Below are 24,617 nucleotides of genomic sequence, written 5' to 3' on the forward strand. Positions count from 1 at the left end.
AGGCCATTACAGTCAACACATTTTTGTCAATAAGAAATAAGTTTGCTTATTCCTGTAGCATAAACATCCTTGCTTCAGGATTCAGTGAACTCTTAGAAAGCATTTTCTGCATCCTGCGGGTTGTGGAAGCATTTTACCTGCAAAAAGTTGTCGAGATGCTTGAAGAAGTGGTAGTTGGTGAGAGGTCAGGTGAATACGGTGGATGTGGGAAAAGTCCGTAGCCCAGTTCTTTCAATTTTTGAAGCATTGGTTGTGCGATGTGCTGATGGGCATCGTCATGGAGAAGAATTGGGGCCTTTCTGTTGACCAGTGGTGGCTGGAGGTGTTGCAGTTTTCAGTGAATTTCATCAATTTGCTGAGCATACTTTTCAGATGTAATGGTTTTGCTGGGATTCAGAAAGCTGTAGTGGGTCAGACCAGCAGCAGACCACCAAACAGTGACCATGAGCTTTTTTGGTGCAAGGTTGGCTTTGGAAAGTATGTTAGCTTCTTCTTGGTACAACCACTGAGCTGGTCATTGTAAAATCCACTTTTTACCACGTCACAATCTGATTGAGAAAAGGTTCGTAGTTGTGTAGAATAAGAAAACATACTTCAAAAAGATGATATTTTTTTTGATTTTCAGTTGGATCATGAGGCACCCACTTACTGAGCTTTTTCGCCTTTCCAGTTTGCTTCAAGTGCCAAATGACCAGAATGGTAGACGTTGAGTTCTTCGGCAACTTCTCCTGTAGTTTAAGAAGACCAGCTTTGATGATTGCTCTCAGTTGGTCGTTGTCAACTTCCAATGGCTGGCTGCTATGCTCCTCATCTTCAAGGCTTTCGTCTCCTTTGCAAAACTTCTTGAACCACCACTGCACTGTATGTTCATTAGCAGTTCCTGGGCCAAATAAGTTGTTGATGTTGCAAGTTGTCTCTGCTGCTTTACCACCCATTTTGAACTCAAATAGAAAATAGCTCCAATTTGCTATTTGTCTAACATTTCCATAGTTTAAATATAAACAGCAAGTAATAAGTCATTAGTAAAAAACACAGTGAGAAATGCACATTAAAATGATGTATAACATAATCACATTTATTTGAGAACATATGCCAATATCAAAAAAATTTCAACAAGGCGAAAGCGCAGTATACTTTGCACCAACCTAATAATGTGTTTGTAATTGTTAAAGCTTTTTTATGACTGTTCTAAAATCCTTGTTAAATCATTCCAAGGTCTGTGTCATCTCAGGATTGGATACAAGTTTAAAATTTTCTGGTTCTTGGTATGATAAGTGATTTTTCTATTGTATCCTGGACATTTTGGGTATCATAATGAGGCTCTGAATTAAATATTTTGTTTTAGCAGGTCTCCTTTGACAGTAATTAAGGGGGAAAGAGGCACTGGTCATTACTTCCAGGTGGGTGTGAAAGTCCAGGTTCCCCACTCAGCATCCTTTGATACCTGGTGGAAAAGGGTGCTTTGTTTGGTGGAGGTGGGTTTTCAGGATTCCTACCAGGCCTCTGCTGATACCACCCTTGCTTGGAGGTGGAGGGGCTGTCTCATGCAGTTGGGCATGAGAGCCCTGGCTTTCTACTGGGTAGGGCAGTGAGGTGAGGAGTGAATGATAGCCTTGTTACAGCCCTGGAATGGTTGAAGTCTAGGCTCCCCTCTGGACCTTTGTTGATAGGTGGGGTTGGGGCTGCATTTTTTGTTTCTGTGATGTTTGCTATGGTACAGTGGTGGCTATTGTAGAAAAGTTTTCTATCTTGCTAGGTTGCCCCTTTCTTGGACCTTTGACTAGTAAGAGCAGGCTCTTTTTGAGAATTTTCTTGGTCCATTCTCATTGGTGTTTATGGGTTGCCAGATTATCTAATACGCAGTTTAGAGTGTTTGAAGCAAAAAGAAAACCCAGAAATCTCACTGTAGTTCCTTGGGTCCTCAGCTCCCTAGCTGCTTTGCCTTTTTTCTTTCCACATTTTAGACTACAGCTTTCTTATGTTACTTTCATATAAAAAGTTCAGGGTTTTTAAGTGTACTTAGGAATAGAGAAGTGTGTCTACTCCATCTTGGTCCCTCCTTCCCTCCAAAGTAAACCACCACCCTGACTTCTAAGGATATATGTGTTTTTTTGTGTGATTTTGAACTTTTCTATGTATGGAATATACAGTAGATATTTTTTTTGTGTTTGGCCTCTTTCATTCAGTATCAGCTTTGTGAGATTCATCCAAATTGTGCTTTGTAGTTTTAATTTTTTCTCATAGGCATGCAGTATTCAACATTTATTTATCATTCCACAGTTGATGAGCATTTGGGTGGTTTCCATTTTGGAGGTATGATTAGTACAGCCATGAACATTCTCATACATGTCTTTGAACATAAGTATATAGGGGAGCTTTTGATTTTTTAAGATACCAGCAAAACAGTGCACAATAAACAACATATAAGGCAGAGAAAGAAAGGATTTCTTACTCCAACTGTGACCCACCACATGTGGCATCTGTTAATAGTTTCTTATATATCTTTCTAGAATGAATGTTTAGCCATGAACTCAGTATACCTCTTCTTTCCTTAGATTTTTCTGGTATCCTGGATTGGCAGGGAAGAAACTACCATCCCCTTCACTACACACACATGCATGCACACACATATACAAGGATTAGCTAAGTGTACAGAAATTTGTCAGATAGAATTTTTTTTTAAAGAAATCAGTTTTATCGGTGCATATTAATAAAGCATATGTTCCATCCAGAGTGTTCAGTGGTATTTAGTATAATCACATAGTTGTGCAGTCATCAATTCAGTCATTATTACAGCATTTTTATTTCAGTAATAATAATAAAAACCAAACAAAAACTCATCACCTTTCAATCTTTCTATGCTTTTCCTGCCATACATAGCTACTATTCTGTTTCTCTCTAGTTTATTTGTATTTGTATTTTGTATAGATGTAATCAAGCAGTATGTAGTACTTTGTGTCTAGTTTCTTTCCCTTAGTATATTTCAGTTTTTAAAATATGCTTACTGGAAAATTATTATTTTACTACATACTACTGCCCATAGCTAGCTTTGGTTGTGATTTTACTTGATATTAACATTTGTAACATTAACCTACAATTGATCAGTTTCAAAGAAAAAGTCTTATATATGCAATATTACCTTTGTTCATATTTCACATGAGATTTCAGTACGCTATACAGTCCCAAGTTACATTTTTTAGCTTTCCTTCTAGTAATACACATTACATTAGGCTTTCTCTTTCAACCACTGTCATGTCAATATAATAGCACTGCTAATTACAAACTACGATGCTTTTACCTTTCATCAGATACAAATTGAGAGTATGGGGCAAGGGCGAGAGCAAGTGCCACTTAACCTCTTGGGCAGCTTTCCCGTGGCCTTTTCTTCTCTAAAAAGGGGGTACATATGCCCATGATACAGTTTCAGCTGGGGCTGGCAGCCTGCTTGTCAGAGAAAACAGCCAAATGTTTGCCGTGCAAGTATTCCTAACTAAGGCTTATCACCATTCTAGAAGACTACATATACCAGCAATCTTTGCCTTTTTGTCGAGGAGAATACTTATATGTAAGGACTCTTGAAGGAAACTTTAGTCATATTTTCATTATGGGGAAAAAGCAGAGTCAATATGCAAAATAGATGTGATATTGATTTTTACACCAAATTCCATATTAGACTTGCTTAGATTAAATGGTACTAAATTAGAATAGGGTTGTCACATGAAGTAGGATTTTGTTGTGTTTCTTAAATTTTGTGTTAGTTTGTCATTCAAAAGGATCCAGATGTCGGGAAATCAGTGCCCCATCTTCCTAATGTGTCTCTGACTCCGCCCATCCCTCAGCTCTGTGTGGGTGTATGGTGAATGGGGTGCTACTGCCTGTCCCCAAGGAGCTCCCTCGCACTGAGTGGCTGGGCCTTCCTGGTGGGGGTGGCCTGTAAGAAGGGGTGCACAGCTGGCCCACCCGTCGACAGGTCCATTAGACGACCAATGAGCCTGTACCCCTTTGTATATGGCTCCCCTCCCATGTGGCCCGCTGACAGTGGTCTGTCAGCAAAGGTCAACAAAGGTCTGCGTGCGCAGATCTGGCATTGGACCAGTCATTACATTCCCAGGGGGTGACACGAAGCAGTGCTGCCTCCCATCCTGGCAACCCCTTGCCACTCTGTCACTTTGCTTTTGCACTCCTCTGTTTCCACAAATGGTCATGGGCGAGGGGTGAAGGTGGGTTTGGCAGTCTTGCCCTAAGTGCTCACCAGCCCACCCCCTCATTTGCACCCATCCTACCTGCTTGATCCCCCAAGTAGTGCATGCCTTTGTCAAAAGTTAATCTATGCTCCTCTAAGCACTTGGGCCAGTATGGTGATTTGCAAATGACTTTTGTTGCACCTTCCTGGAGGAAATGTAATACTAGAGGTAACCCATTACTGTGGGTAGCAGATCTGGTGATTGTAGATAACCTCGACCATTTCACGTCCTGTGGCTTTTTAATCTTTAGGTGGTAGTCTCTGTGCTTTGGGTGATGACCAGGGGTGATGGGAGGGGGGTAATCTGGGTGGGAAAGTGTGGGTTCAAATCCACCGAGAATGCTGGAAAAACAAATGGAAGGTGCATGAATTACCCTCTCACACCAGAGGGCAGTGATGAAAAACATTTATATGGGACTTTTTCAAATGGGAATGAACCAGCTTTTTCCTTTAAGGAGGGCAAGTCTGGTGTCAGAGGCGGCAGTAATCCCAGCACCAATATCGCAGATGGAATTCACCTGGTTAAAATGCTTGCAGTTGGTTGGGTCTGGGGCTCAGGTGATCCACTGGGGGCCAGCTATGGCTGTCACCACCCTTCTCCATACCCCCTCCATGCTCTTAGCTGACTTTCTGTGGGCTGAAGTGTGTATTTGGGAAAAATTAGAGTGATTAATGTGGTGGAACCTTTTGGAGTCTACAGCAGGGAATGATGGAATGGGAGCAGGGTTCTGTTTTGTTTGTCGTCAGAACTTTGGAGGCCAGAGGAAGAGGGCAGGCCTGGCGCTTTCGTTGTGCACTGCCAGAGCTGAAAGCCTAGAACCTGCGCAAGACCTACCAGAGTGAAAGCGTTTGCTGAGGATGTTTTCATTAATCAAGGATGAAGGTGAAAGTGGGAGAATTGAAGAGGATTAGACCCTGTCTCATTTCGACCACACAGTGCCCACACTGGCTGGGTGTTATTGCCAGGACTCACCTGGCCACCTCTGGAAAACCAAAGTCTGGAGATTAGAGGTTTTGGTTTGCTGGTGGTGGGACACATGTCTGCAAAGCTGAAATTGAAAGGAAAGGATGGAGGGACATCACCAGAACTGGAGTCTGCACTTAATTTGACTCAACATGGGAAGCCCCACCTGACCCAGGCCCAGACAAGGATAGGACTGACATGTGGATAGCTCTTCTGCGGCTAGTAGTGCCTGGCAGTTCCTGGGTGGTGGAGTGGTTAAGTCTGGTTAATTGATAAACCAAGGAAACTAGTATGCAGTTCTTAGTGTCTTTCAACTTCTTAAAGGGGCACATGGCGTTTGGCCACCCAAAGATGAGCAGTATCAAGTGACTCGTAAATGCCCAGGACCACACCCTAACCTGGAGGGGCTGGTAACCTTGATTATTCTCTATTAACAAGAAATTGTCTGTAGGAGCAGGTCAAGAACTTGTGTTAGGTCTCTGCCTGTTGTACATACTGTCCACTCTTGGTCTGCGTGGGGTCCTGCCGAATTGCTGAGAGGGTCTATGTAAATTGGCAGCCTGGTTGATTTTGGTAGGTCGCGTGCTGGAGGAGCATTAAGATACCAGCGAGTGTGCCTAGGATTGGGGGCATTCCTCCTACTTGTGTCTGTAGCCTTTCTGTGTCAGCCCTGGGTTCTGCCTGTGGATGGTGGGACAGGCTGATGAGCTGGATTGTGAGGTGACCAGGCCTGCTGCCACCGACTCTGGTCGCTTCCGTTTAAGGTGGCCTCTAGCTCACTTCTCTCGGGGTGCCTTTGTAGTCTTGGGGTACCCTCTCCCACCAGTTGTGTGTGTGTGTGTATGTCTGTCTGTCTCTGTTAGGGTTGGGGTGGTGAGAAAGGGGGTGGTCTCTACCAAGCTGGCCTAGCTCCTGTTGCTGTGTTTGTGATGTCCTTGGTGCTTTGTGCAGTTTAAACTGTGACTGGATTTAATGCTAATGATCTCATGTTGTGTATTTCCATTTAGCATTGGTTACTTGTTAATGGAAGAATATTTTAGAATCCATTTCTTTTCTTTTCAACTTTGTGTAATTTATAAAGCTGTCATACAAAGCAACAACTTATTTATACATTATTTAGGAAATTAAGTTTGAGATACATACTTGTCGCCTTAATCACAATTTTCAGTTTTCAACGTTTATGTGTTGATCAGTGTTTCGCCAAGTGATAAATTCTCCCCTTTAACAAACTTTTAATTTTTGGTGGTCTGTTATTTTGTAAAAGGTGACAGCTAAGAATAATTGTATTTTTCGTTTCAATTAACAGACATATGTAGAGTGTGTCGGTCAGAAGGAACACCTGAGAAACCTCTTTATCATCCTTGTGTATGTACTGGCAGTATTAAGTTTATCCATCAAGAATGGTAAGTAATCCTTTTAGAAAATTTAATAATCTGAGCTTGGAGTTTTCTCAATAAGGGAGATTGTTTTAGTGAACTTTCTCTGTAATATTTATGTTTTCAAATTTTGTTATAAAAATTAAAAAATATAGATGACAAATTGCCCATAATCCTTAATACCCTGTCATTTAGGTATCTTGGTTTCCAGGTGCCCTTGAGAACACTTTTGTTTATTTCTTCTATAGAGAACAATAATACAACTTAACTTGTCCCTTGGAAGTGTTAGCGTTTTCTAGTTTGGCTTGGCATAATAGCTTACATTTATGAAATACTTTGTGCCAAGGACTGTTTTCTGTGCCAGCTCATTTAATCCTCATGAAAAAGTTGTGAGGGTGGGTTATTATGCAGATGAGAAACCTGAAGGACAAAAAGTTTGTCACTTCTCCTGGGTCACACAATCTAATGTGTTACTGGCAAAGTCAGGATTTATACCTGGGCACCAGGTCCAGTACCAGTATTAGAATTGGTGGTGATGCTTCAAGATTCTTTCATATGCAGTTAGTTTTGAGGAGATTGTAGTTTAGACTAATTGAGCCTTTTTAGTAGTAGAAAAACATTGTTTTTATCTTCAACTGTTGTAGTTCTATATGCGTGAGACATCCCTTATAAAAAGTAAATTTTTATTTATAGTAAAAATTTGAAATTGCTAGAATTGTAAAAGTGCTGTATGATAAGTAAGATTTTCATAAAAGTAGAACATTAGTTTTCAATTAAGCTTTAAGATTTCTTTGTTTTAAAAACTATACTTACATGAATGTATTTGTAATTACAGCTTAGTTCAGTGGCTGAAACACAGTCGAAAAGAATACTGTGAATTATGCAAACACAGATTTGCTTTCACACCAAGTAAGTTCTTTAGAGGTTTGCACTATATTTTTTGTTATGACTTGCAGCGTAAATGTTTTATGCAGTATTAAAGCAAACATTTTCAACTTCCATTAGTTTTTTGTAATAATGCTGTTGCTATTCCATTTTGGAAAAGTGTTTTTAAAACTGCATGTCAGGGTGTATGTGTTAGGCACACGTGCATAAATACATGTGCAGGAGAGAGTTAATTTGTGAGCTTTAAAATTTTTTTTTTTAACTTTTTTTAGGGACGAGTTCAAACATGTAAAGTTATAATGAACCCATATATATCCATCACTCACCATCAGTTTTCAACTAATGACTTAACTTTGCTTTATCTGTGTCATCCTCTGCCACTGCTCCATCCTTCTCCCATTATTTTAAAGATAATCCAACGCTATTTCATCTGTATCTCTAATAACTAAAGGGCTCTTTAAAAAAAAAATCATAGCTAGAATATCATCATCTGTGTAAAAGTTGATTTGATAAAATATTGGTATTTAGAATAGTAATAATAAAGATGAAGTTTTAAAACTTTTTTTTCCACAAGACTAACGTTTTAAGTCCAGTATTTTGTAAGCCTTTGATTAATATTTTTCAGGTATTTAAATTTAAATATATCTTTCAATTCTTACCTATTGATATTTAATCTTATTCATCTTAAATAAGTAGAGGACTATACTATCTTCAGGAAGATTCTTTATTAGGAAATACATGTGGGTTTTTATTTTTAGGCTAATGAAAGTTTGTGTTTTTATATCTTTGTTTTCATTTGACAATCATATCCTGTTTTCCTTTTTTTTTCTCAGAGTCTGGAGTAATACTCTTCTTTTTTTAATATTTTTTTTATTTTTTATTTATATCTCTCCCATTCCCCCTGCCAGCTGTCTACTCTCTGTGTCCATTCACTGTGTGTTCTTCTGTAACCACTTCTCTCCTTATCAGCGGCACTGGGAATCTGTGTTTCTTTTTGTTGCGTCATTGTGTGTCAGCTCTCTGTGTGTGCAGCGCCATTCTTGGGCAAGCTGCACGTTCTTTCGCGCTGGGCGGCTCTCCTTACGGGGCACACTCCTTGCATGTGGGGCGTCCCTACGCGGGGGACACCCCTGTGTGGCAGGGCACTCCTTGTATGCATCAGCATTGCACATGGGCCAGCTCCACACCGGTCAAGGAGGCCTGGGGTTTGAACCGTGGACCTCCCGTGTGGTTGGCGGACGCCCTATCCATTGGGTCAAGTTCGCTTCCCATGATACTTTTCTTGTCTATAAAATATTATATTATTGAAATAAGTGATATATAAATAAGTGGGTGTGTGGTAAAGAGTTGCTATTTTTAACTGTTTAGTTTCAGTGCTTATAGCTATGAATAATTCCGTTATATTGTTCTCACATATCTTAGAACATTGATTTTATTTTTAAAATTTCGTTATTTTTTAAATTTATTTTTTAGGAGGTATCCGGGATCGAACTCAGAACCTTGTACATGGGGAGCAGGCAGTCAACCCCTGAGCCACATCAGTTCCCTGATTTTAAAACTTTCTCCTAACTTCTTGTATTTGCTTCACTGGAGAAAAAGATGTTTATTTTCTCCTAAATGTTCTTTCTGAGTTACCTGATGTAAAGCCTTTTTTTGCTTTTGTTTTGTTCCATGACTTTTGTGTGCGTGTGCGTGTGCATGTGTGTGTGTGTATATGTAGAGCCTTTTAATAAGCAGTGCTTTACTGGAACAATTTTAAAAGGGAAGCTTTCTAAGAAATGTGAAACTTTCCCTCCTCTGAGTATGTTAAACTATGTTTGCAAAAAGGTGGGAAGGAAGATCTGAATTTACTATTTGGAATTGTAGTTAGTGTGCTGAAATTCGATGGGGGTGGGGTGGAGCCAGGGAGAGGCTAACAAAAGTCAGTAGTAGGCCTGTTTGCTTCAACATTATATGACTCTATCACAGATGGTTGTGCTTAATGAATACTCATGAATAAAGCTAGTCTTTTTTGGGATTCTTTCTTGATAACATACTATCAGTTTCACTTTTTCTTCCTGTTTGCGTTATAGTTTGGGAAACCAGCTAATTAAATTGAGTTGCTTAAATAGGGGTAAATTAGCTTAGAATAAGGCTCATGGCTATGTGAGTGAAGGATGTGCACTTTTCCTTGTCTGTCTTTTTCCACATTTCATATGTGGTTTTGACTCATGAATGACTTCTGGTTAAATGTGCTGTTATTGTAACTATTTGATTCATTTTAACTTTCGTAGAAAACAACTTTTTCAACTATTGAAAGTTAAGGTAGCTCTGCATACCTATTTTATATTTATGGATTAATCTGTTTTTAAATCGACATTAAATTATGTGTATTTTTTTTTCTCTTAAAGTTTATTCCCCAGATATGCCTTCACGGCTTCCAATCCAAGACATTTTTGCTGGACTGGTTACAAGTATTGGCACTGCAATACGATACTGGTTTCATTATACACTTGTGGCCTTTGCATGGTTGGGAGTTGTTCCTCTTACAGCATGTGAGTATTTTTTCCCCTTTGGTTGGAGTTATTTGAATATTGCATAACTAATGTTAAAAGGTAATATCAAAAAATATTTCTGTTTGAATGCTATTTGATGTTATACCTATATGTTAAAAAACCTCATTTAAGGAAGAAATTATTTACCTGAATTAACTTTTTTCTTTTAATATTAAACTTAATTATTTTTAGAGACATTTTAGATTTACATTTCCTGAAAAATTACACTGAAAATGTAGGGAATTCCCATATAACCCCCCTATACCCACACATATAGTTTCCCGTTACTGACATCTGAGATGAGTGTGGCACATTTGTTAACAGTTGTTGACCCAATACTGAAGCATTGCTACAAACCAAAGTCTGTAGTTTCCATTATGGTTTATACATTGTGCTGTACAGTTCTATAGGTCTTGATAAATGCATAATGTCATGTGCCCATCATTTCAGTATCATACAGAAGAATCTCAACGCCCCAAATATGCCCTGTGTTCCACCCATTCATCCCTCCCTCTCCCTTCTGAACCCCTGTGAAACCCTGGCAACCACTATCTTTTTTTCTTTTTAATAAAATTTTATTGAAGTATATCATTCATATATAAACAGTAAGTGTAAAATAAAAGTTGTGAGCTTCAAAAACAAACGTGTATCATCATACAGGGTTCCCATATATCATCTCACTATTAATACCTTGCGTTGTTGTGAATATAAACTATGAAATAGCATGGTCAAAATATTACAACTAACTATAGGCAATGTCTTACATTTGGTGTATTTTTTCCCAACCCACCCATTTATAAACACCCTGTGTTAGTATTGCACATTTGTCATAGTTCATGAGAGAATGTACTCATATTTGTTCTGTTAACCACAGTCCCATCTTCCCCCACAGGATTCCCTGAGTTATACAGCCCCGTGTTTTGTACAGTCCATTCCAAGTGTACACTCAGTGGCTCTCATTTTCATCATGGTGTTGTGCTGTCATCATCATGGTCAATTTTAGAATGTTTTCATTACTCCCAAGGGAGAAATTCTATACCTCCTTATACCCACTTCCCCACAAGTTATCTCTTAGAATTGATATATTAAATTCTTTGGCAACCACTGTCTTTATATCAGCATTAAGGTTTTTCTGTTTACACAAGATAATAACCATGTTAACAAATCTACTTTGCTAAGAACTACTTTTTCTTTTTATTCCCCTGCCTTGTGGCTTTTTGCTTGCTGTCTGTTCTCTGTGTCCATTTGCTGTGCTTTCTTCTGTGTATTTTTATCCTTCCCCCCCTTGTGGCTTGCTTGTTGTATGCTCTGTCCATTTGCTGTGCACTCTTCTGTGTTTTTGCTTGTCTCCCTTTTTGTTGTATTGCCTTGCTGAGTCTGCTCTCCACAGCTCTTGCGGGCTGGTGGCTCTGCAGCGTGTGGGCGAGCCTGCCTTCACAAGGAGGCCCCAGGACATGAACCCTGGGCCTCCCATATGGTAGATGGGAGCCCAGCTGATTGAGCCATGGCCACTTCCCACTAAGAACTACTTTTTAACAGATCAGTTCATAAAGGAATTAAAAGAGCAAAATCCGACCACAATTAGAACTCAAAATTTACTCCTTCAAGTATAGTAGAGCTTTGTAGGACTTTAGAAGATGCCTTCTTTTCAGACTCTCTCTACCCCTCCCTGCCTTTTAAAAGATACATATCTAATGGTCATGAATAATTAGGATGCTTATCTTTCAAATATAGGAGGTCCTCGTGGGATTTGGTTTCTGATTTACTAACTCTTATTTTTTTTAAATTTTTAAAAAATTTTTCTCCCCTTCCCCTCACCCCAGTTGTCTGCTCTCTGTGTCCATTCGCTGTGTGTTCTTCTGTGACTGCTTCTATTCTTAGCAGCAGCGCCGGGAGTCTGTGTTTCTTTTTGTTGCATCATCTTGTTGTGTCAGCTCTCTGTGTGCAGCACTGCACTTACTTTCACGCTGGGCGGCTCTCCTTATGGGGTGCACTCCTTGTGTGTGGGGCTCCCCTACACGGGGGACATCCCTCTGTGGCATGGCCCAGCTCATCACACGGGTCAAGGAAGCCTTGGGTTTGAACTGCGGACCTCCCATGTGGTAGGCAGATGCCCTATCCATGGGGCCAAGTCCGCTTCCCTTTACGAACTCTTAGTTGACCCATCTTGGGTTTGTTGTTATTCTTAAAGACATGGAGAAGGATAGGTAATATATGGTGCCAGAGATGATTCCTTGGAATAAACACAAACAAGATTTTTGATAAGTGTAATTAGTATTCTCACGTATCCTTAAAATAAATATATCACCTATGAAAATGAAAATCTGGGGATCTATGCCAAATAGCAAAATGGGTACAACTGGAGTGAATTAGTGCAATAAAAGATTGACCCAAGGAGTTTTCGTAAGATGTAACTTAGGGATCAAGGAGTTGCAAGTATGAGAAAAACAATTGAGAGATGGAGGCTATATCCAGTTGTTTCAGTGTATGAATTATTAAGTAGCTCCAGAAAGTAAAAGAGACCATGGAGATGAGGAAATGACAGGTATCTTTCAGTTCAAATGGAAGAGGTGACCATGATGAAGGCAAAAAAAGACAGACTCACAGATTCAAACACATTCTAAGTTTTTCAGAGCTGGTAGGATGGTGATGGTGACAAGACATATATAGATGTATGCATCCAGATTATTCTACAAAATAATAAAAATCAGACTGTGATTGGACTTAGAATTAACAACATTGAATGTTTGATACAATCAGACTTAATAATTAGTAATACTAAATATTAGAATTTAGCAGAAACTTCAAAATTTGACAAATTTTGAACCTAAAACCTCATATCAGCCAAACTATCATTGTCAGATGGAAGGACAACATACAGGCATTTCAGTAGTTGCAAGGGTGTGGAAAGTTTACCTCTCAAACTTTTTATGATAAAACAGTTTGAGAAAATACTCGTTTAAAATGTCAAGGACTCACAAAAAAATAAAGAATACCAGTGAGATACAAAGAAACAAATGCTTTTTATAGCTGAGCCCGAATAAGTATTGATCTACATTCATTAATTGATTTTAGGTGGTAACAACCTGGGATGAAAATCCTGGGTGACCTTTACATGAGAGAAATTGTGTGGGAGGATAGATGTGAAAGTTTGTTGTTTGCTTTATTTGGGGGGAGGGTATAGGTGCTCCAAATATTGATAGAAAAATGTGTATTATGCATTAAAAGTATAAGGATAATCCTGTATTTTATGCATGATTGTAAACCTACATCTTTAATGAAAATGTGTGTGTGCATGTGTGTGTATGTATGGATAATTGAATAGAGAAAGACCCACACCTCCATTGTCACCTGATTAACAACAGTGGTGCACTGTTTCGTTTTTTCCTTAACAAATCAATTTTATTGATACATATTAATTAATAAAGCATAAATCCATCCAAAGTGTACAATCATTGATATTTGGTGTAGTCATGTATTTGTGCATTCATCACTTTCATTCTTAGAACAGTTTCATTATTCCAATAATAAACAAAAAAAACAACCAAAACTCATCACCTCTCAGTCTTTTTATGCTTCTCCTGATGTACAAGCTGCTCTTTTTCCTTCTCTCTCGTATATTTGTATTTATGTTTTGTAAAAAGTCTTATAGATGCACTGTCACCCATATTTGTGTGTGTGTTTTTTTTTTTTTTTTTTTTGAGACTCATCAGACAACTTTATTGATTACTAGGGGCTCTTATATACCACAGTGTACGTGTCTACAAGCAGGCCCACAGCAGCCTACGGGCAATTAAGCATAAACATTAGCATTAACATAGTGTTCGTGAATCAAGGAGCTACACGTATTAACCATCAACATTACCTATAGTCTAAAGAATTTTCTTTTTTTTTTTTTTGCACAGCATTTTCATCGTTTTTATTTCCTTTTTATGTACTATGTCCCGTAATCAGTTTTCCCTTAACATTTTTAAACAAAATATTTCAAACATACCAAAAAGTTGAATTTTACAGTGAATAGCCATATACCCACCATCTAGACTCTACAGTTGACATTTTATAACATTGTTTTATTGCTTATCCATCTGTCTATTCATCCATCAACCCATCTTATTGTTCTGATGCATTTCAAAGTAAGTTGAGATACCTTTCACCCCTAATATTTAAGTATGTATATCATTAACTAGAATGGAATATTTTTATGACTTTTATTTCTTGAAATAAATTGTAATGCACAATGAAAAGCACAGATCTAAAATATATTCTTCTATGAGTTCTGACAAATGCACACATCTGTGTAGCCCAAAACCTATCAAAATATCACTCCAGAAACTTTCCCTCATGCTCTTTCCCAGTTAATCCCTACCCACTACCATAACCATCCCGTCTCATGGTCATTACTGTTCTGATTTTTTTCTACTACAGATTGGTCTGTTCTAGAACTTCATATATAAATGGATGCATGAAATTATAGAGTACATACTCTTTTGTGTCTGGTTTCCTTTGCTCAGTATAATATCTGTGAGATCCACCCATATTGGTGCCTAAATCAGAAGGGTTGCTGAGCAGCATCCCACCATATGAATATATCATACTTTATTCATTCTCTTATTAATGGACACCTGGGCTGTTTCTGGTTTCTGAATATCATATATAAATCTGCTATGGACTTTCTCTTACAAATCTTTTGTGGACATGTTATAATTTCCCTACACTAAATATGTGTGTGTTTTTTAAAAAAAGATTTATTTATTTCTCTCCCCCCCCCCAGTTGTCTGTTCTCTGTGTCTATTTGCTGTGTCTTCTTTGTCCGCTTCTGTTGTTGTCAGTGGCACAGGAATCTGTGTTTCTTTTTGTTGTGTCATCTTGTTGTGTCAGTTCTCCATGTGTGCAGCACCATTCCTGGGCAGGCTGCACTTTCTTTTGTGCTGGGCGGCTCTCTTTATGGGGCGCACTCCTTGTGCGTGGGGCTCCCCTACGCGTGGGACACCCCTGCGTGGCAGGGCACTCCTTGTGCGCATCAGCGCTGCGCATGGGCCAGCTCCACGCAGATCAAGGAGGCCTAGGGTTTGAACTGCAGACCTCCCATGTGGTAGACAGACGCCCTAACCACTGGGCCAAGTCCGCCGCCCATATTTGTGTTTTACATGAAGTTTTACTATCTTATAGAGTCCCTTATTACAGTTTTTAGCTTTCCGTCTAGTAATATATGTATAACCCTTAACTTTCCCTTTCAAGCACTGTCATACCAGTACAGTAGTACTGCCAGTTTAAAACACTATGATATACTCCATTTCTGTTCATTTCCAGAGATTTACAAGCAACTTTTTTACTAATTCTGCACAGATTAACCCTTAGCTTTCCATTTTCTACTTTCCTATTTCCTACTGACTTATATTCTAATTATTAATTCCATGAGTTTATGCAACATATTTAGTTCACAATAGCGCAGTCATACAGTATTTGTCATTTCATGTCTGAATTGTTTCACTCAGCATAATGCCCCCCAGGTTCATCCATGTTGTCACATGTTTTTTTTTTTCCTTAAAAAGATTTGTTTTATTTATTTCTCTCCCCTTTCCCCTATTGTCTGCTCTCTCTGTCCATTTGCTGTTTGTTCTTCTGCGTCTGCTTGCATTATCCGGTGGCACTGGGAAACTGCATCTCTCCTTTTTGTTGCATCATCTTGCTGCGTCAGCTTTCCATGTATGTGGCACCACTTCCTGGGTGGGCTGTGCTTTTTTCATCCAGGGCGGCTCTTACGGGATGCACTCCTTGCGTGTGGGGCACCCCTACACGGGAGTGACCCTGCGGAGCACAGCACTCCTTGCGCACAACAGCACTGCACGTGGGCCAGCTTACCACACAGGTCAGGAGGCCCTCGGGATAGAACCCTGGACCCTCCATATGGTAGATGGACGCTTTATCAGTTGAGCCACATCCACTTCCCGTCATATGCTTTCTGACTTAATTAATTCTTACCATTGCATAATATTCCATCATGTGAATACACCACAGTTTATCCATTCATCAGGTGATGGATATCTGGATTGTTTCAACTTTTGGCAATCATGAATAACGCTGTTGTTTACATTGGTGTGCAGGTGTCTATTCATGTCTGCTCTCACTTCTTCTAGGTATATATCTAGTAATGGTATTGCCAGGTCACATGGCAAGTCTATATTCACCTTCCTTAGAGACTGCCAAACAGTCCCCCACAGTGGCTGTACCATTCTACATTCCTACCAACACTGAATAAACATTCCTGTCTTTCCACATCCTCTCCAACATTTACAGTTTTCCATCTTTTTAATAGTGCCAGTCTAAGAGGTGTGAAAAGATATCTCGTTTTTTTTTTAAGATTTATTTCTCTCTACCCTTTCGTTCTTTGCACTTGGTGTTGTCTGTTCGTCTTCCTTGTTTCTTTTTGAGACACCAGGACCTGAACCCAGGACCTTCGATGAGGCAAGGAGGTGCCTAATCACTTGAGCCACCTTCATTCTCTGCTTTTTTGTCTCTCTCATTTTGTTTTCCTCGTTGTGTCTCTTGTTGTGCCAGCTCGCTGGGCCTCCCCATTGCGCCAGCTCGCTGTCTTGCTTGTCTTTTTTAGGAGGCACCAGGAAACTCTGCTCCCAGCTTTGTTGTATCTCTCAAGGTGTTTTTTTCCTTGTGTCGTCATCTTGTTGCATCAGCTTGCTGGGCCTCCCCATTGTGTCAGCTTGCTGTCTTGCTCATCTTCTTTAGGAGGCACCGGGAACCTCTGCTCCCTGCCATGTTGTATCTCTCATTATGTTTTTTTCCTTATGTGTCTTGTTGTATCATCTTGTGTCATTTTGCCATGCCTGTCTATCACACCAGCTTGTGGTCTTTAGGAGGCACCACGAACTGAACCACAGACCACCTATGTGGTAGATGGGAGCTCATTCGCTTGAGCCACATCTGCTTCCCTTATTGTATTTTTGATTTGCATTTCCCTAATTGCTAGTGATGTTGAACATTTTTTTTTTCTTTTTTTTTTTTTGTCATTTGTATTTCTTCTTTGGACAGTTGTCTTTTCAAGTCTCTTGCCTATTTTTTTAATTGGGTAGCTTGTCTTTTTATTGTTGAGTTGTGTGATCTCTTTGTATATCATGGATAGTAAATCCTTATTGGATATGTGATTGCCAAATATTTACTCTCATTGAATTGGCAGCCTTTTCACCCTTTTGACAAAGCCCTTTGAGGTGCAAAAGTGTTGAGTTTTGAGGAGGTCCAGTTTATCCATATTTTTGTTTGTTACTCATGCTTTGGATGTAAGGTTTAAGAAACTACCATGTACCGCAAGATCTTGGAGATGTTTTCCTACACTTTCTTTTAGGAGTTTTATGGTTGCCACTTTTCTATTTAGGTCTTTTTTTTTTTTCCTTCAAAGATTTATTTATTTATTTCTCTTCCCTCTCCCTCCCCACCCGGGTTGTCTGTTCTCTGTGTCTGTTTGCTGAGTCTTGTTTCTTTGTCCGCTTCTGCTGTTGTCAGCAGCTCGGGAATCTGTGTTTCTTTTTGTTGCGTCGTCTTGTTGTGTCAGCTCTCCGTGTGTGCGGCACCATTCCTGGACTTTCTTTCGCGCTGGGCGGCACTCCTTATGGGGTGCACTCCTTGCTCATGGGGCTCCCCTACACGGGGGACACCCCTGAGTGGCACCGCACTCTTTGCGTGCATCAGCACTGCGCGTGGGCCAGCTCCACATGAGTCAAGGAGGCCAGGGCTTTGAACTGTGGACCTCCCATATGGTAGATGGACGCCCTAACCACTGGGCCAAGTCCGCTTCCCATATTTAGGTCCTTGATCCATTTTGAGTTAATTTTTTGTGTAAGGTGTGAGATACTGGTATTCTTTCTTTTGGATATGGCTCTCCAAGTTCTCTTACCACTTGTTGAATGGACTATTTTGGACCAGCTGGGAGGGCTTGACAGCCTTGTCAAAAATCACTTGACTGTAGATTTGAGGGTCTATTTCTGAGTTCTCGATTTGGTTCCATCGATCAGTCTTTCTGTCTTTATGCCAGTCCTATGCTCTTTTTACCATTGTAGCTAAGCAATATGCTTTAAAGTCCAGAAGTGAGAGTTCTCCAACTTGGTTCTTCTTTTTTAAGGTCTTTTTGGCTATTTCAGGCCCCATACCCTTCCAAATAAATGTGATAATTGATTTTTCCACTTCTGCAAAAAAGGCTATTGAGATTTTATTGGGATTGCATTGAGTTTGTAAATCAGTTTGGGTAGAATTGACATCTTAATGATATTTAGTCTTCCAGTCCATGAACATGAAATGTCCTTCCATTTATTTAAGTCTTCTTCAGTTTCTTTAATCTTTTGTAATTTTCTGAATACAGTTCCTTTATGTCCTTGGCTGAGTTTATTCCTAAATAATTGATTGTTTTAGTTGCTGTTATAAATGGAGTTTTTTTTTTCTGAATTCCTCCTCAGATTGCACATAAGTAGTATATAGAAATGCTATTGATTTTTGCGTATTAATCTTTTTTCCTTTTTTTTTTTTAATGTTACATTAAAAAAATATGAGGTCCCCATATACCCTCCACCCCTCCACCCCCTCACCCCATTCCTCCCACATTAACAACCTATTTCATCATCGTGGCACAGCCATTGCATTTGGTAAATACATTTTGGAGCTCTGCTGCACCACATCATATTAATCTTTTGTCCTGCCAATTGCTGAACTCATATATTCTGTAGCTTAGTTGTGGATTTTTCAGGAGATTTTCGGTATAGGATCATATCACCAGCAAATAGTGAATGTTCTACTTCTTCCTTTCCCTTTCAGGTACCTTTTATATCTTTATCTAGCCTAATTGCTCTAGTTAGAACCTCTAGCACAATCTTGAATAACAGTGGTGACAGTGGGCATCCTTGTCTTGTTCCTGATTTCAGCAGGAAAGTTTTCAAGTCTTTTTTCACCCTTGAGTACAGTGCTAGCTGTAGGTTTTTCCTATATGCACTTTACCAATTTGAGAAAGCGTTTTTCTATTCCTGTCTTTTGAAGTGTTTTTTAATCAAGAAATGGTGCTGTATTTTGTCAGATGTCTTTTCTGCATCAATTGAGAGGATCATAATTTTTCTTTAATGTGTCAATATGTTTCATTACGATAATCAATTTTCTTTTGTTGAACCACCCTTGCATACCTGGGATAAAGCCCATTTGACTGTATTGTATAATTCTTTTAATGTGCTTTTCGGTTCTCTCTGCAAGTATTTTGTAGAGGACTTTTACATCTATATTCATTAAAGATATTGTTGTGTAATTTTCTTTTTTTGTAGTACTTTATCTGTTTTGGTATTAGGGTGATGTTGGCTACATACTTCATTAGTGTGGTACATTTGTAACAATCAGTAAACACATTTTGGAGTGTTGCCACTAATCGTGTATTATAGTTGACATTGTAGGTTACGTTCTCTCCTGCACATTTTTGTAAGTTCTGACAAGATATATATAGTGGCCTATATTTGTCATTACAATGTCATTTAGGACAATTCCCATGTCCCAAAAATGCTCCCAAATTACACTTGTTTTTCCCTCTCCTTCCCCTCAGTACCACCAGTCGCCCCTACCTCCATGTCAGTGATAAAAGTTCTTCCAATGGGAGGTGTGGGGAGGGGGTAAGGTATATAGGAACCTTTTATATTTTTTATTGTAACATTCTGTGTGATTTTATATATCTTTAAAGAAAAAGAAATAAAAATCTTTAAAAAGTTCTTCCATTGCTAGAATAACAATGTGTCTATAGTAGAAAAACAGTATGTCTACTCTAGTCCATCATTCATTCCCCAATCCTGAGGATTCTGGAATGGTGAGGCCCAGTCTGCCTCTAATTAAGAAGGGGCTTAGATCACTCTTCTTTCTTAATGTAAACAGTTGAGGACTATAAATTTTCCTATCAGCACTGCCTTTGAGGTGTCCCATAGGTATTGATATGTTGTGTTCTCATTTTCATTTGTCTCAAGATGTTTGCTGAATTCTCCACTTTCTTCCTTGACCCACTAATTTGTTTGTGTTGTGTAGTCTCCATATATTTTTGAACTTTCCGATTTTCTATCCAGTATTGATTTCCAGCTTCATTCCATTATGATCAGAGAAAGTGTTTTGTGTAATTTCCATCTTTTTAAATTAACAGACTTGTCTTGTGACCCAACATAGGTCTATCTGGAGAAGGATCTATGAGTACTGGAAGGAAAGTATATCCTGCTGTTTTAGGGTGCAGAACTCTATAGATGTCTATTAGGTCTAGTTCATTTATATTATTCAAGTTCTGTATTTATCCTATGTCCAGATGTTCTTTCCAATACTGGGAGAGTGGTGTATTGACATCTCCAACTGTTATTTTAGGGACATCTATTTTTCCCTTCTGTTTTGCCAGTGTGTGCCTCTTGTATCTTAGGCCACTCAGGTTAGGTGCATAAATATGTAGTATAGTTATTTCTTGGCAAATTGACCCTTTTATTAATAATGTAATGAAATTCTTCATGCCTTATAGCAGTTTTGCATTTAAAATATTTTGTGTGATATTAGTGTCCCTACTCCAGCTCTTTTTTGGTTAATATTTGCATACAATACCCTTTTCCAACCTTTCACTTTTAACCTAGTTGTGTCCTTACATCTGAGGTGGGTCTCTTGTGGACAACATATAGACTGTATATTTTTTGTCCATTTGGTTAGTCTATGTCTTTTGATTGAGGAGTTCAATCCATTAATAGTCTGTGTTATTACTATAAAGGCATTACTTATTTCATTTTTTCCTTTGGTTCTCTGTTGTCATATTGTTTTATTGTCTGTTCTCTTACCCTTTAGTTTACCCTTCCTAATAATCTTAATTTCTAAGCTCATTTCCACATCTCTTGCCCTTGTATTTTCCTTTCAGGCTGCAGCATTACATTTAGTATCTCTTGTAAATCTGGTAAAAGGTTTGTCTTTTTAATAAATGGTATTAGCATAATCTGGATAGCCATATGGAATATAATGAACCCTCCTACTACCTCATGCCCGTCACAGAAATTAATTTGAGAGGGAATCATAAACCTGAATGTGAAAGTTGAAATAAAAAATACCTAAACAAAATTACAGAACAATGAAAAGCATATATTGATAAATTGTAATTGTGTTTTTGTTTGCTAAAGGCTGCTAACCAATATACCAGAAATGGGTTGGCGTTTCTAATGGGGATTTATTATGTTAAAAGCTTGCAGTTCTGAGGCCGTGAGAGTGTCTATATGGAGGCATCATCAAGAGATCCTTTCTCCCTGAGCTGCTGCTGTGGGTGGTCAGGCACATGGTGGCATCTGTTCTTCTCTTCCCTTTCCTCTGGGCCTCATCAGCTCCATCTCTGGCTTTTTTCTTTCCCAGATTTGTTGATTTCTATTTCTGAAAGCTTTTCTGTCTATGGCTTTTTTCCTGTGTCTGCGGCTTTTTATTCCTCTATTTGTAAAGGCGCCAGTAAGAGGATTAAGACACACCCTTGGTCATGCAGTCTAATTAGAGACCCTTAACTAAGTAATTTAATCTAAGGTTCACACCTACCATAGTTTTATATACACAGGAATGGATTAGCTCTAAGTACATGATTTTCTGGGGTCCACCCAGCTTCAAACTGTCAGAATTTCATTACAGTAACTTATCATCATCTCTAGTCACCTTTAAGAAGAAGTAAATGGCAGGCTACAGAGTGGGAGATGATATTTGCAGAACATACACCCAACAAAGGACTTTGATCAAGAACACATAAAGACTCCTAAAAATGAATAAGAAAAGGCAGGCAACCCAATTTAAAAATGGGAAATGATTTTAACAGGCATTTCAGGAAATAGTATATCTAAAGAATAATAAACATGAAAAGTTGCTTATCATCATTAGTCATCAGGGGAATGGAAGTTGAGACCACACACCAAGGTACTGCTGTGTACCTTTCAGAAAGGCTACAGTTTAAAAGACTGAAAATGCCAAGTGTTCATTAGAATATGGAGCATCTGGAACCTTGAATACCTTGATTGCGACGCAAGTGTAAATGACATAGCCACTTTGGAAACTGTTTGGCAGTATCTGTTAATGCTAAATAAGAGCCTTCTATCCACCTAAAGACATGCATACGAATGGTAACAGCAGCGTTGCTCATAATAGTTTAAAACTGGAACCAACCAAAGGTTTATGAACATTATAATGCATATATTTTGTTTTGTTCTTATGGAATACTACACAGAAATGAAAAAGAACAAACTACTGTGGCACAGAATAACTTGGATCATTTTACTTTATTTATTTATTTATTTTTATTTCTCTCCCCACCCCAGTTGTCTGCTCTCTGTCCATTCGCTGTGTGTTCTTCTGTGAGCGCTTCTGTCCTTATCAGCAGCACTGGGAATCTGTGTTTCTTCTTGTTGCGTCATCTTGCTGTGTCAGCTCTCCGTGTGTGCAGCACCATTCTTGGGCAGGCTGCACGTTCTTTAACGCTGGGTGGCTCTCCTTACGGGGCACACTCCTTGCGCGTGGGGTTCCCCTATGCGGGGGACACCCCTGCATGGCACGGCACTCCTTGCCCGCATCAGCACTGAGCATGGGCCAGCTGTACACAGGTCAAGGAGGCCCAGGGTTTGAACCACAGACCTCCCATGTGGTAGACAGACGCCCTATCCATTGGGCAAAGTCCACTTCCCTATTTTACTTCTTTGGGCAAAAGAATCTGGGCACAAGAGTATGGACTGTATGGTTCCACTTACATGAAATTTTAAAAAATAGATCAAGCTGATTTACGGTGATTGAGGTAAAAATAGTGGTTACGTCTTGCAGGGGATATATATATATATTTTGTCTTTATTTTTTTAATGTAACATTAAAATATGAGGTCCACATATACCCTCTACCCCCCTTGCAAGGGATACTGACTGGATAGGGACATAAGGAAGCCTTCTGGAAGTTAGAAATATTGAATATCTTTATTGAGTTGGTGGTTATCTGGGTATATACATATGTTAAAATTGACCTGGCCATGCATTTGAAAATTATGTATCTACTTTTTACTTCAGTAAGAAAGTAGCCAAACAAAACGCAAATGAAATTGCTAGAAGAATAGAAATATGGTCATTAGTTTTCATTCTGGAGTGTGTAGAGGTAGGAAACAGCAAATAAAATTAGGGAAGTCCAATAAGAGGTAGGAAAGAAAGGAAGAAAGGCAGGAGGAGATGAAGTTAAGAGTGTAAAGGACAAGAATGACTATATCTTGGAGTTTACATTTCTCTCTTTCTGTAAGAAAAGAATCTTAACAGTTGGTGTGTAATTTAACATTGTGCAAGAGAAGCACAAAGCAGCACAGGGACAGTAAAACAATTTTGTTAGCAAATGATATAAAACAGTATCAGTATTAATTGGCCAGATATTCAAGATGAAAAGGATAAAATGGGCAAAGCATTGTATTTAATCTTAATAAAAGGTTATAGTCCATGAAAGAGATCAAATTTAAACACTTTTATGAACCACATTTAACAGGGTACCTTGACTATCATTCCATGTAAGTACATCGATACCTACCTTGTTTTTATTTATTTATTTTTACTTAATTTTCTTTTCTGTATTAGAGAAGTTGTGGACTTACAGAATAATCATGCACAAAATAAAGGATTTCCATGTACCACCTCAACACCAACACCTTGCGTTGGTGTGGAACATTTGTTAACTACTGATGATAGCACATTTTTATAATTGTATTATAAAATTATAAAATACAATTATATTTTATATTGTATTAAAAATACAATTATAAAAATGTACTGTCATCAGTTGTTACAAATGGTTTAATGTAGGGTTCATTGTATATTATAGATTTCAGGGATTTAAAAAAAATTCTGTTACATACACAAGCTTAACATTTCCCCTTTTAATCATATTCACATATATATTTCAGTGTTGTTAATTGTGCTCAAAATGTTGCGCTACCATCCCCACTGTCCATTACCAAAACATTTCCATCATTCCAAATGAGATCACTGCACATTTTAAGCCTTAACTTCCCATTCCCTATCCCTAACCCACTCCCTGTAATTTATATTCTAGCTCTTGCCTCTGAGTTTGCTTATTCTAATTGTTTCAAACCAGTGAGATGGTCAGTATTTGTTCTTTTGTGTCTGGCTTATTTCAGACAACATATTGTCTTCACGGTTCATCCATGTTGTCACATGTATCAAGACTTTGTTCCCATTTTTGGCTTAATAGTATTCTACATTTTGTTTATCCATTCATCATTTGATGGACATTGGGGTTGCTTCCATCTTTTGGCAGTTGTGAATACTATGAACATCTGTGTGCAAATATCTGAACCCCTGCTTTTGATTCTTTTGGGTGTATACCTAGTAGTGGGATTGCTAGGTCATATAGTAATTCCATACTTAGTTTTCTGAGGAATCACCAAACTGTCTACCACAGTGGCTGCACCATTTTACTTTGCCACCAACAATGAATGAAGAGTTCCTGTTTCTCCAACACTTACTATTTTCTGTTTTTTTAATAGTACAAATTCTCATGAGTGTGAAATAGTACTTCAGTGTGGTTTTGATTTGCTTTTACTTTGATGGCTAGTGATG

The 24,617-nt window shown here is 38.7% G+C and overlaps 1 protein-coding gene across 2 annotated transcripts in view; it reads left to right on the plus strand.

Moving 5' to 3' along the window:
- MARCHF6 (membrane associated ring-CH-type finger 6) overlaps window positions 1-24,617 on the plus strand; it is a 110,161-nt gene that overhangs the window by 16,407 nt on the left and 69,137 nt on the right. Inside the window, exons 2-5 of one of the 2 annotated variants that reach the window (XM_058306866.2) lie at window positions 671-861; window positions 6,514-6,610; window positions 7,419-7,492; window positions 9,859-10,002. In XM_058306866.2, the coding sequence (XP_058162849.1) occupies window positions 801-861; window positions 6,514-6,610; window positions 7,419-7,492; window positions 9,859-10,002 (376 nt within the window). In that variant the 5' untranslated portion in view covers window positions 671-800. The remainder of the gene's footprint in view (window positions 1-670; window positions 862-6,513; window positions 6,611-7,418; window positions 7,493-9,858; window positions 10,003-24,617) is intronic. The other variant, XM_012517980.4, reaches the window with a different exon arrangement.

The sequence above is a fragment of the Dasypus novemcinctus genome, chromosome 2, assembly GCF_030445035.2.
Source record: "Dasypus novemcinctus isolate mDasNov1 chromosome 2, mDasNov1.1.hap2, whole genome shotgun sequence".
Taxonomy (NCBI): domain Eukaryota; kingdom Metazoa; phylum Chordata; class Mammalia; order Cingulata; family Dasypodidae; genus Dasypus; species Dasypus novemcinctus.